A 14,180-nucleotide genomic window follows, 5' to 3' on the forward strand; every position below is an offset into this window, starting at 1 on the left:
GGTCACGCACTGCTAGTAAGTGTCTTCAGGCTAGATTTGAACTCAGGTCTTCCAGGTCTAGGCCTGGTGCTCTATCCACTGCACCACCAAGCTGCATAGATGAGGAAGCTGTCATAATAAGACTCTGCAATTCTTACCACACTCACTAAGCCCTCCTTCTCCCTCTATGCCTCATTCTCCTGGCTCTACATGATCCCCTCCCTCCCTCTGGGCCCCGGGGACTCACTTGCTGTCCAGTAGGTCCATGATGGGCTGCAGGACATTATCAGCATCCTGGGCAACGCTGCTGCAGGCACTGGCTGGCACATTTCCTGTGCCCTTCACTTGACTCAGGATGTCCCCCATCTGCTTGACGCACTCTTCAATGTGTGGCTGGAAGCTAGGGGCATAGGGCTAGTCATCAGCCTGAAGGGCAACCCCGATTCTCCAGACCAGGGACGTTTAGGATGAGGGCAGAGGCAAAGAAGGGGTCAGGTGAGAGAGGAGAGTGCCTGGGGCAGGGGAATGAGTATTTGGGGGCATAGAGAAAAGAAAGCAGGGTGACTGGGTCAGGGAGACATAGGGATGGAATGATCGAAGGAAGGATGAGGTCAAGGCTGTAGTTTGGGGATTGAAATTCTTACATGCAGACCCTCCCTCCTCTCCCCCCTCCCACACCTGGCCCCATTACTCCTGGGCCTCTTCCCAGAGTCCTCTAATAGCTGAGGTCTAGGAGTTCAGAGGCCTAATTCTCCCCTTCCCTCTGTTCTCCCCATGCTGTTCACAGGCATACCTACACAAACACTCACACACCTGGTGGCAAATAGTCGACTGAGCTCATCCAGCACATTATTGAGTTTCACCTGAAGCTCCTTCAGGATGTCACTGGCCTCAGCATCCAGCTGGGGATAGGGAGGGATGAAGATGAGACTGTGGTCAGAGTGGACTCATGCACTCAGAGGGGCAAGGAAGAGTCAGAACAGTTGGAGATTCAGACCTCCTGGGGTCAGTAGGCATCACCTCCCTCAACTGATTGAACTAGCTAGACTGACAACACCTTTGGCCAGAGGCCCAGAAAATCATAGAATCTCTAAGGTTATTGAGCCCAATCAGAGAAGGAATCCCTTCTAACATCTCGAGGAGTGGTCATCCAGTCTCTGCTTGAACACCTTCAGCCCTGGGGAACTCTCTAATACTAGAGGCTGCCATTTCTACGTTTGTGTAGCTCCAGCTGTTAGGAAGGTTTTTCTTTACAATGCCCCCCTTTTTTAGTAAAATGTATATTTCTTGAGGAGAGGGACTGTTTCATTTTTGTCTTTGTGTTACGAGTGCCTAGAACAGTGCCTGGCACATGGTAAACACTTAACAGATACTCATTAAAACGGATTGGTGCTGAAACTGAAACTTACCCACGTTGTTCCTCGTCCCACCTTCTGGGGCCATAAACAAGCCCTTCACATACTTGAAGACGGTCCACATCCCCCCAGGAAAATGCCCGGTTTCCTTCACATGATGCTTATATTTAGCATGGTCACCAGTTCCCTCCCCATTTTGATTGCTTTCCTTTGGACATACTCTAGGTTGTCAGTGGCTTTCCTAGAACCTAATACCTACAACTGAACCCAGGGCCCTGGATGTGCTCTGACCAGGGAAGGGGACAGTGGGAAGTCTCTCATTCTGTTCTGGACTTTTGGGCCACCCATAGAGTCAATCAGCAGACCCATGCTGGACACTAGGCCTCTCTTGGTGCACCTGGAGGTCCTGCTAGCTTTTTTTGGTGGCCACGTCACACAGATGATTCGTAATCAACTTTCAGTTTACTAAAAGCCACAGGTCACCTTCAGATATTACTGTTTATCCACTCATGTCTCTCCCCCTCCCCTCACAACACATACACACACACAATTCTGAAAATGATTATTTGAACCTAAGTGTATATTTTTACATTTGTCTCTAATTTCACCTTATTGAACTGGCTGTAAAATGCTAGCCTGCAAGTGCTTGATGGATCTTAAGCCTGACATGCCCTCACCTTTTTAACTTTGTATACTCTGTAAATTTGGTAAATCCATCATTTATGCTTTCATCCAGGCAGTTCTTATAAGGGACAAGGAAAAGGAGACTTTCTTGTCTATTTATCCTCCCAGTCCTGGCCCTTGTGAATACCACCCAGGGTCTATATTCCTTTCTTGATCCCATCCCAGGAGCCCTCCTGGTCAGTCATCTCTTCTTTGGTATTCAAGGTAAATGGAGTTGAGTGAGTCTGGAGTAAGGATGGAGGAGGGAGCCAGGACCTTGGCTCTCACTCATCCACCTCAGGGCCCTTTATCCATAAAAGGAAGAGGAAGGACCCAGGCTAACAGTTTTGTTTCCACTGATCTTGGGCACTTGCCTAGGGAGCCCATGAGATGCCCTAGCTCTGGGTAAGAGGACGCAAGGGAGTCTCAGAGGTGATACAGGTCAGAGAGAACAGAGGAGATCATTGAGGACACATTGGATCAGAGGGAGCATATCTAGGGCCCCTGATCTTCCCATTTCCCTCTAGTCAGGTCTTACCTCCTTCCCACCCATGGCCTCAAACATCTTCTCCAGTTGTACCCGAAGTTGCTGTGTATTGTTCATGAGGATGCATGGCTGTGGGAAGAGGCAGGGAGATGCCAGAGGGTCAGAACCCATACCCTGGGGCTTGCCATGCACGCACAGGTCACGAGAGACCCCTGATCAGCTTCCCTGCCCCCACCTTCCACCCCAGACAACAGGGAAGGGGCTGGGATTACTTCAGCCTTCTTAGGCAGAGATGGGAATCCGAGATCCAAACAGGGGGTGATGACATGCCCAGTGTCACACTGGGATTTCGCAGCCTGTCTGGAAACTAAAGGTGGACTTGGAGTCTCTGGGATCCCTCAGAAGTTGGGCAATGGAAGAAGATAGAGTAAGAAAGTCTAGGGGCTCAGAGCCATACCCTCTTCTGGTAAGGGAGCGTAAGTTACGGCCCTAGTGTATGGGAGGGACTGAGAATAGTGGCCAAGTAAGCCAGGGCCTGAGGGAAAGGAATAGAAAAAAGACTTTTGGGGTGAAGTAAGGGAAAGGGTGATGGAGACAGTAGGCAGATGAGGCGACTAGGTGTAGGAGAAAGGAAAGTCACACACGTCTAGTTACATCCAGGCACTCAGTTATACATTCTGTATACACACATCCACCCTCAGATGTAGATATACACGGGCAGACAGACACACATACACAAATACTACATCCATGGAGTTGAACTGAATGTCTGGTACGACTGAGGTCAATGTGGACAAGAAGTGACATGGGTCTAAATGATGTCTCCTTGGAAAAGTTCCTCCTGCCCTCCCTACTCCAAGCAGTTTTAAGATACTGCTCCTTCAAGAGGATTGGGTCAAGGGAAGATAGTGTTCTGAGCTGGTTTCATCGTGCTTTTCTTTAAAGAAATAGAATGCATTTTTGCTTGAAAGTTACTCTCAGTCTCAGAATGCTTGTCCAGTGAAGGTGGGGTACATGCCCTTTGAGATGCTGAAGGCCATTTTTCAGTACCCCACTCTCTGCATACAGCCTGCTAGTAACAGTTCTCGGGTGCAGCTAAAGGAGAGCCTGCTCACATATTATTATATATGTTCATGTATGTATATTGTGCATACATGTATGTATATATGTATCTGTATGTATCTCTATACAGAAACCTATATCATCTAGATCTATCTGTCTATCTATCCATCTATCTGTCTGTCTCTCTATCTAGATATCTGTCCATCTATGGGCACGTCTATAGATGTCTGTCTGTCTATCTGTCTGTTTATTTATCTGTCTGTCTATCTAGCTATCTGTCTTTCTGTTATTATCTATCTATGTATCTGTTTATCTATCAGTGGAGCATGTCTGAGGTAAGAAGCAGGAAGGCTATACCATACATAAAGATTGGGAAAGATTGAAGAAAGGACGCACTTGGGAACTACATCACAGCTGGACTGATCAATGCAGCATGGTGGATAGAGGGGCCAGCCTTGGAGTCGGGAAGACCTGGCTGCCTCTAACACATACTGACTGTGTGACCCTGGGCAAGTCACTTGACCTCTTAAGATGCAAGCAACTCTAAGAACATATTACTAAGAAGCAGCTAACTTTCATTGGGAGAGGGAGTTCCCTCTCTAGAGAGTTTCCTGTACCAAGGAAATCACAGTTCTGTCCCCTGTTCCTATCTTTTAGATGGTCTAAATTTTTAATATTAGTTAGGTGGTGGTCTTAAAACCCTCCATATAGTTAGACACACACACACTCATAGACACACACACTCAGACTCAGCTCTCCTCAGACACCAACACAAATGTATACCCCTTCTGATGCATACCTATCTTCTGTCTGCCTCTCATCCTCCCTCCCTCCCCCCCCCCCGTCTGTCTCTCTCTGTCTCTGTCTGACTGTCTCTTTCACAGACTCATAGAAATTAAAGTTGGAAGGCATCTTAGAGATCATTTTATCCAATCTCCCTCCTTTTATAGATGAGGAAACTAAGATCCAAAAGTGAAAAATTCCTTGTCCAGGACGTAAGGTGTTCTAATACAGCAAAGGCTTGAGCCTAGGTCTTTTACCTCTGAATCTAGTAGTGTTTCTACCACACCACACTCTCTTTCATATACCCATGATCATTCCTTTACGTGAACACATATACACATACATGCACACATGTGTTCAGATTTGTGTGACCCAAATGGGGGGGAGGGTAATGGAGTAGGAGTGGGCAAGCAGGGCCCCAGGAGCTGAAGGGGGAGGGGAGCACACGTCACCACTTTTTCCTTCTCCTTGGAGCAGTAGGTGGTGAAGTCCTTGGAGATGATCTCAGCATACTGCAACAGGACGTTGCTGATTGTCTGTGGGGAAAACAGAGACAAGTCAGCAGATGGAGGATGTGGACCGATGGGCTCTGCCTCTTATGGTTGTGGGACAGGTCGCAAGAGCAAGGGGACAGGGCCATGAACCAACTCCCCATAACGATGATAAATAAACATAACAGTAGTTGTTGTGGCTAGCATTTTTATTTTGCTTTAAGGCTTGCAAAGTGCTTTTCAAATATCATCTCATTTGATCCTCACTGCAAGGAAGGTGCTGTTCTTATCCCCATTTTACAGATGAAGAAATTGAGAAAGAGAGCCACTAAGTGATTTGGCCATTCACACAGCTAAGCGTCTTGAGCCCAGAAGACTCAGGTCTTCCTGATACCAGGTCCAGCACTCTATCCACTGTACCATCTAGCTGCCCAAGCAGCTATATTTTATAAGTTGCTGAGCTCATTACAGATCATGATGTCTGATCCTTAAATCCCCACGCCCTAAGGAACCCAGACCCATGAAGATTCTAATCGTGAAGATTTCCATTATTGGCTGCAGGATAAAGGGATGTATCCTGTTGGTTTGTGACTCCCTGCTGAGGGATGTGGCAGCTGCTGTATGTCGATCCGATATCACCAACTGGGAGCTCTTCTGTCTTCCTGGGGACAGGACAAAAAGCCTCCCAAGACTTGTCAAACTCAACAATCACTATTACCTTCTTGTGACTTATGTGCCGACAGATGATAGTACCATGAAGAAACTAGGAAGCATCTTTAGGATTATGAAAAGTTGGGCAGGAAAGTAAAGACACCTGGGTGCCTAGGTGGTGTTTTCATTTCTGCTGCCTAGTAAAGGTAGAGAATTCAGAAGGGAAAGTAGGATTTGGGGAATGAACAGTGGGCTAAGAAGATGATGTCAGAGAATAGGATTTGGGTCCCCGCATCATCCCTTCAGCTACAGGACGGATGAACTCTTGGACAGGGATGACATGCACATCTGTAATCATGGAACCTCAGAGTTGGAAAAGACCTCTGGTCTAATCTATACTTGAACAGGAGTCCACTCCATAGAGAACACCCCTGATTAATGGTCATCCAGCCCAAGGTCACATAGGGAATTCACAGCGGAGTTGGGTTTGGAGAAGATGAGACAGGACAAAGAGAAGGCAGAATTACTTAACTTGTATTGTGCTTCTTTTTTCTCTTCCAGGGAAAATGATCTTCAGCATGAAAGGAGCAAAAATGGCTAACAGGAAATTGAAACCCAAGGTAAATGAGGCTCTTGAAAGAAAGCCCCTTGATGTTCACAATGAATTCACATCGCCAGGCCTGGACAGACCACGTCCCGGGGTATTGAGTCTATATCTGTGAGCTTCTTTTGGTGGCCTAGCTGTGAATGAGGTGTATCACAGAAAGAGAAACAGGCAAGTGCTGTGCTTACTTTCGAAGGAGGAAAAACTACAGCTTTTCAGACTACAGGCTGGTGAACTTGGTGTCAATTCACGGCAAAAATCTAGAGCAGATCATTATAGAGTCAGTCTGTGAGCACTTAAAAAGAGAAGTGGTAATCACAACATGCCAGCACGGATTGACCAAGAACAAATCTTCCCACTCTAACATAATTTCCTTTCTTAAAGGGATACTAGATTGGTAGGTCAAGAAAATGCTTTAGCCACAATATAACTGGATTGCATTCGACAAAGAATTCATCAAATCTGTCTCATGGTATCCCCATAGATAAAATGGAGACATATTGACTAGATGGTAATAGCTGATTTCAGAGCTGGTTGAATGACTAGATTCATGGAGGCCATTAATAGTTTGATATCAACTTTGTGGAAATTTACTACTGGAGAAAGCAGAATTCTGTCCCCATCCCTATTTTGTTCATTTTTTTAAGAGACTTGGTACATACAGAATTCTCATTAAATTCAAAGAAGACACAGGCTAGTGGGGTTAGCTAACATATTGCATGTAAGAATCAGGATCCCAAAAGATCTTGAAAGGCTGGAATGTTGAGTCAAATCTAACAAGATGAAATTAAACAAGGCTGAACGTAAAGTCTCTCTCCTATGTTAAAAAAAATCAGTGGCACAAGTATAGGATGGAGAAACATGGACTATTAATGTGAAAAGACTCCAAACTCAATAAGAGCCAACAGTGTGATGTGGAAGCCTTCAAATGTTAATGCCATCTTTGGTTGTGTTAACAGAAGCATTCTGTCTTGGATAAGGCAGATGAGAGTCCTTCTGTCCTCTGCAATGGTCAGGCCACATATGTCTTCATTTGTGAGCAGCACATCATAGGAAGGGCATTGACAAACTGGAGAGCATCCAGAGGAGGGTAACCAGGGTGGCAAGTTCATTGGAAATTTTGTCATAGAAGGATCAGTTGAAGGAACTGGGGGTGTTTAGCCTGGAGAAGAAAAGACTCGGGGGAAGGAGGGGCAAAATAGTTCTCTTCAGGGATTGGAGGCCTCTCAAATTGAAGAGAGATCAAATTTGTTCCATTTGGCCCTAGCAATGGCCAACTAGGAGCAATGGGAGAAAGCTGAAGATTTAGGCTTGATAAGTGGAAAGATTTTATAATAATTGGAACCATCCAGCAATGGAATGATCTGCTTTGGGAAGCAGTGTCACTGGAAGTTTTCAATAGGAGGCTCGATTATCATTCACCAAGTATGTAGTGGGGGGGGGGGATTCCTGCTTACTCTGGGTTGGACAAGATAACCTCTATAGTCCCCAAGGTTCCTATACTGAGGTCCCTCATGATTCCATGATGATCTATCCATTGAACGCTCTGAAAACCCAGGGAAGAAGATTCAGAAAGTACCTTTAAACTAAAGTTCAATGGTTCTCAAGATACTTTCAAAAAGATTCAAACCAGGTAATGATAACCTTTACATTTATACAGCATTAGAAGGCTTTCCCAAGATATTTCCCAACTGTCATTTCATTTTAGGATTGTAAGATTTAGAGTTGGGAGGTTCCATAGAGATCACTTAGTTTCATGCCTTCATTTTACAAATGAGGAAAATTATTTTCAGAGAAGGGAAGTTACTTGCCCATGGTCACACTGACCACAGCTGACCTTGGCTTGGATAAGAAACAGGGGAGATGGTTATTGGTACCTTCATTGACCAACAATCTGGCCTGAAACACACTTATCCACTCCAGTCAGGTCCTTCTACTCACTATTTTTCCCCCTCTCATCCCTATCCTTCACAGCCAAGCAAATTCCTGTTTCTGCACTTTTGCTCAGGACATTTCCTCCTCCTGGAATGCCCACTTCTTTTCCCTCTCTATCAACCCAGCTTCCTGTTGTCCAGAAAACTCATCTAATAGGGATCTCTCTTGATGTTGGTTCTTACCATCTGAAAGATCTCATCTAGATATATTTTCTAATACCTATGGAAATGTGAGTGCAAGCTGAATCCTTTCCTACACTAACTCTGACTCCCAGTGGTTGATCTCCACCACCCCATCTGACCCCAGTACCTTGGCAAATCGGCGCATGTAGTGGCCTACAATCTGAGGGTCAGGACACTCGAGTTTCTTGATGATCTCAAAGCTCTGATTGAGCTGGGAGAAGACATCCACCACGGAGCAGGAGAATAGGGCATGCTCAGAGGTCTGCTGGAACTGTAGAGGGCCAAGGAATGAGGAAGAAGGTTATATCACTGGGCACAGAAGCTACCTGGAGCAATCGAACACTGAGGAAGTGTGCATGGGAAGTGGAGTGAACAAAGGACCTGCACTTGCCACATTGTGGGCTGCTCTCCACCCTACCCAGTCTTAAGCCATAAGGGAACGCAGGGTTGTGTCGACCATGGTTGGGTTCCTGGAGCTTAGGGAAGCCCTATTCTAGATCCGGGGAGTGACAGGGGTCCTCCAGAGGAGTCAGAACTGGATCCTTGACATATACTAGAATGGTGACTCTTTGATGCTCATTTGAGGATGCTGGAAGTCTGGGGTCTGACCTGGGTGGGGATATCATTTTATCACCAAACTCATCTGAGATAAATGTCTGAGTTAAGACTAATCAGTTCCATGACTTGGGTGGGGGAAAAGGGCTGAGTTAGATACTTCGATGGGTTCATGAACACCAGGCTAGGTTCTGGGGTGAGTTAGGAAAGCTGGGGAGCCACACCTTCCTCCTCACTCCCCACCTGCTGGGGCTTTCTGCCTCACCCCATCCTTCTTGTCACGCTCCAAAGCTCCATGGAGGAAATCCCGGGACACCTCCTCATTCTCATCCAGCCACTGGATAACAAAGGGTTCAAACCACCTGCAACAGGAGACATTAGCCCAGTTACTCTCAGTCTCTACCCCCATAATTTCCCAGTGCATCCATGCCAGGACAGTGAGTCCCTTCCTTCCCTCCCCCTTAGCCTCCCTTGTAGCACCTATCCTAGGTCAGGGAAGGGTGGGTAATCCACTGCCTTCCCCTCTCCCTTTCCCCCACAGAGCCCAGCTCAGGAGTGGGGAGGGGGATGACTTACGCCGGGTACTCAGGCACACGGTCCTTGAAGGAGGGCAGTTCCGTCACGTACTCGTTGTACAACCATTTGACTTTGAAGTGCAAGTTCATGTAGTCAGCACTCTTGCACAATCGGTGTTTGTCATGCTCTGGGGAGAAGAGCAAGGAATGGTGACAGGAATCGGGACAAAGAGAGAGAGAGAGGGCTGTCTTATCTTCTTCCCCCAGCCCACAGCCGAGTCCAAGGCTGGAGCTGGGGTCAGAGGGCCTGTGTTTGAATCCTCACTTTGACCCGAGATGCAACTCCACCCCATACTAGCTGTGGGACCTTGGGCACTGGCCCTCAGCATCTCTGTTGGTGAAATGGGGATAGTAATGGCACCTGCCTCATAGGGTAATGGAGGGCCCAAAGGAGATGATGTGCCAAGTGGAAAGAGGCAGCCTTAGAGCCCTATCTAGACGTCAGCTTTTACTATTATCTTGTAAACACCAAAGCCAGATGGAACTATTATTGCTGTTAGTATCTGTAATTCTAGGGGACTAGGCCGCTCCATCTCTAAGTGTCTTCTCCAAGTACTCTAATGTCCGAGAAACTGGGAATTCTCCAGGCCCGGGAAGCAGGGCCCCAAACCCACGTTTACAGCTCACAGGTCTCATGCAACGGGAGTGCCCTTTTATCCCCTGCCAGTCCAGGCAAAGGGCTGGGGAGCAAATGAGCTGCCCTGGGCTACAGGAGGCTCTGGGGAAAGGCTCCTCACCCTCCATGGCATACTTCATGTCCTGAGCAAACAGGTTCCACATCACCTCCGCACTGATCTTGCCCACGTTCAGTTCTTGGGGAAACCTTTCGCAAAAGAATGTGGAATGGTGGGAAGGAAGGAGAGATGTGGAAAGGCTGAGATGAGGGAGCTGGATACCAGGGGGCTCCCTCTGCTGCCCTGGTTTTCTCCACTTCCTCTCCATAGAGAGAACACTTAGAACACTTGGACTCTCTCTCTCTCTCCCTCTCTCTCTCTCTCTCTCTCTCTCTCTCTCTCTCTCTCTCTCTCTCTTTCTCATCTTGGGCAGTTGTTAGATGTTCCTGGGCCCGAGTTCCTTCATATGTAAAATGAGGTCGTAGGATTCAACAAAGTCTAAGATTGCTTCCATTTCTACATCTACAATCCTGTGATTTATGGCTCTTCCGCAGGACTCTGACCTCCTTTGGGCTTCAATGATCAGCTCTGAGCCCAGAGCCACCTACATCCAATAGGCAGAATAAGAACACAGCTGAGAGACCACCTGGGTCCTAGGATTGAAGGTCACCCCTGTTCTTTAGCATTATTCTTTCTGACTCTGAATTCCTAGACTTGAGACCCTGTTTGTTTCTCAGGATCTAGCATGCTTGTCCCCTCTTCCCTGCCTTAGCTGCCTCCCCTTTTGTGGGCACCCCCTCTCCTCTGGGGAAGTCAGTATATGCTCATCCCCTTTTGCCTTGCTCATTTCCCATTATTGGTCAGCCTGATCCCATTTTTACTTACACTAAATGCTCATTTTCACTATAATTTCAGTTTCCTCTGCTCCAGGTCCTGGGGATAGGGTGGGTCTCATAGACAGAACTACACACATGGCATATAACTAAACAGCTACACACATGTACAATTCCACACGTATCTAGCCTTTAGCATAGTACTTGATACATAAAAGGTACATAATAAATATTTGTTGACTTGATATACGTGTAGCTACCTGCATGTATACAATTACACCTTGCACAGACACACACACACATACATATAATACTCATACACACAATTCCCTACAAATAAGCACCCATATACAATCACTCACATATGCAAAATTATGCATATGAGTCATTTCCCAAGTATCACTATATATAAATTTATATATACACACAATACATATATAAGTATAAATCTGGAAAAGGAAATGGCAAATCATTCCAGTATCTTTGCCAAGCAAACCTGAAATGGGGTCACAAAGAGTCAGACATGACTGAAAAACACAACTGAACATACACACACACAGTTAGAGTTACCCACATTGACATGTAATTTCTCTCTCTTTTCTGTCTCTCTGTTCTTTCTTCCTCTCTCCTTTTCCCCCTTCTATCTTTTCCTTTCTATCCCCTCTTCACCACAGACATTCATGCAATGACACACATTTGTAACATTTGCCCACATTCAACATCCATCTTTTCCTCTTCCTCCACTCACTGGTTGAGGCAGGGCGTGTAGGAGTTCTTGTCTTCCTCAATGATGGACACAATGAGTGTGATGAGCTTGGACCAAAAGTCTAGGTTCTTGATGCTGGGTCCTTGCTCCTCTGGAGGCACCTCACCCTTCTTAGCCTGAAAAGGTCAATATTGATGTCCATCATAAGGACCTCTAGGACAGATCATCTGGATTTGTTAATTTTGTGGATTGATGAGGAAGTTAAGGAAGGTGCTCCACCATCTTGGGAAGGTAGGGAATTCAGATGTGATGTTTGGGTGGTCCCGGAGGTCACATCCCAGTGAATGCTTCCCTCCTGAAACCCCTCCCCTGCAACTACAGAGCCCATCCCTCCATCATAACATATTTAATCCCTTCATCTTTCTCAAGGCTTCTTGAGGAAGAGGAGTTGAAAGGGATGTGATATCTACATCACCCTTATATATCTGTGGGACACTGTTGTCTTAGGCCCTCTTCTTTTCTCTCCCCTTCTCTCCCTCTTTTGGTGATCTCATCACCTCTAATGGGGTCAGTTATTATTTCTATGCAGATGACATCCAAATCTGTTCATCTGGTCCAAGTCTCTCTTCCAACCTCCAGCACTGCATCACCAACTGTTGGTTGGATATCTCCATCTAGATGCCCCACAGACATCTCAAGCTCAACACATCCAAAATAGAACTCATTATCTTTCACCCTAAACTCACCCTGCCTCCAAATGTTTCCATTTCTGTTGAGGGCACTACCCTCTTGCAGTTACCCAGGTATCCAACCTTAGAGTTATCCTTGATCTTTTCTCTCCATAGCCAGTCATCAAATCTTGTTGATTCTACCTCCACAGCATCTGTTGGATCTAGCTTCTCCCCAGTCAGATAACCACCACTCTTGCTCAGGCCCTCATCACCTCTTGCCTGGACTATTACAACTGTTTCCTAAGTGGAGTCCAGGCTCCTAGTCTCTCCTCTCTCCAATCCATCCTCCACCCAGTTATCAAAATAATCTTCCTAAAGTACAATCTTGACTATGTCACTTCCCTGCTCTAAAAGCTTTACTGGATCCCTATTACCACAAAACAAAAATGTTAAGTCCTTATCATGATATTTAAAGCCCTTCACAATTTGGTTCCCAGCTACCTTTCCAGGCTTAATGCCCATCACCTCTTCACACACTGTTTTCCAGTCAAACTGGCCTATTTTGTGTTTACTAAGCTTGGCATTCCATCCCCTGCATACACTCTTTTGCAAAGCTGGAATGCACTTTTTCCTCACCTCTGCCTCTGATTGAGGTTCATTCAAGGCTCAGCTCATGTAACACTTCCTAAGGGAAGCCTTTCCTGATCCCCCTGATTGCTGCTGCTCTCTCTTACTCAGTTTTTCATGTATATGCTTATCTGTTTGCATCTTATAAGAGAAATAGAATGGAAACACCTTGAGAGTAGAGATAGTTTTTCATCTGGTCTTTGTATCACCAGTCTAGCATAGTGCCTTGCACATAGTAGGTGTTTAATAGATGCTTGCTAGATTTGGATTGGACCTGAACTCATCTCAATTCAACTGAAAGCAACTCAGCTAAATTCACTCAACTGAATGGAATTTAATTGAATTGTACTGAAATGAACTCCCTAAAGTTAACCCACTTTTCCTCCAGACTTCCTGATTTTTACCAAATGCATTACCATCTTTCCAGTCACTTAGGTTTATAATTTCAATCATCCTCACTCTTCCCTTTCCTTCACTCTCCACACCCGATCAGATTTGTTTTTTCTACCTCCACAACACCTCTCACATCCATATCCATCCTCTTCTTTCTACTTCCAAGACCACCACCCTAGTTCAGGTTCTCATCCTCTCCCTAGATCATTGTAACTGCTTCCTAATTGGAGCCCTCCAGGCTCAGCCTTCTCCAATCCATTATACAGCTACCAAAATAATCTTCCTAGTTCACAGACCTAACTATGTTACTCTCCTTCTCAAGTATATTCGGTGGTTCCTTGTTGCCTCTAGGACAAAATATAAATTCTTCATCCCAGTGTTTAATGATCTACACAATCTGACTTCCTCTTATTATTCCTCTTCATATATCTTATTTTCTAGCCTGCCTCACTAGCTGTTCCTCAGATTCAGCTTTCTATCTCCTACATCTGTACATGTGTATAAATAGACCTCCATGTCTATAAATGTACTCCACCCTCATCTTCCCCTTGTAGAATCCTTATCTTCCTTAAAAGTTTGGCTCAGGCATCCCTTATTTCATGAAGCCTTCTTCCAATTCCCCAACTGTAAATACTCTCCCTCTTCAAATGAGCTTATTTTTATTTATGTGTTCACCTGTTGCACCCTCCAGTAGAATGTAAGCTGCTAAGAGTGGGGATGATTTTGTTCCCTATTTATATCCCAAGTACCTAGCATAGTGCCTTTTACACAGTAAGCATTCAATAAATATTTGCTGTATTGGATTTTGTTCACTTGACTCAACTGAACTAAGCCCACTTAACCCACTCAACTCAACTCACCCCAATCTGATTCAACTCGACCTAACCCAGCCTGTCTCAGCTCAATTCAACCCAACTCAACTCACTTCAACTCAGCCAAGACCAGTTTAAACTAATCCAACCCAACTCAACATGATTCAATCCAATTCAACCTAATCCAGCCTAGTGCAACTTA

At 45.6% G+C, this 14,180-nt stretch overlaps 1 protein-coding gene across 1 annotated transcript in view; it reads right to left on the bottom strand.

The window, feature by feature from the left end:
* UNC13A (unc-13 homolog A) overlaps positions 1-14,180 on the bottom strand; it is an 89,018-nt gene that overhangs the window by 20,059 nt on the left and 54,779 nt on the right. The window contains exons 27-35 of the mRNA XM_036740784.1: positions 11,518-11,651; positions 10,060-10,145; positions 9,324-9,450; positions 9,013-9,109; positions 8,320-8,463; positions 4,782-4,865; positions 2,536-2,613; positions 793-881; positions 227-379 (exon numbers count right to left, since the gene is read on the bottom strand). Coding sequence (XP_036596679.1) covers positions 227-379; positions 793-881; positions 2,536-2,613; positions 4,782-4,865; positions 8,320-8,463; positions 9,013-9,109; positions 9,324-9,450; positions 10,060-10,145; positions 11,518-11,651 — 992 coding nt within the window. The remainder of the gene's footprint in view (positions 1-226; positions 380-792; positions 882-2,535; positions 2,614-4,781; positions 4,866-8,319; positions 8,464-9,012; positions 9,110-9,323; positions 9,451-10,059; positions 10,146-11,517; positions 11,652-14,180) is intronic.

The sequence above is a fragment of the Trichosurus vulpecula genome, chromosome 1 (genome assembly GCF_011100635.1).
Source record: "Trichosurus vulpecula isolate mTriVul1 chromosome 1, mTriVul1.pri, whole genome shotgun sequence".
Classification (NCBI taxonomy): domain Eukaryota; kingdom Metazoa; phylum Chordata; class Mammalia; order Diprotodontia; family Phalangeridae; genus Trichosurus; species Trichosurus vulpecula.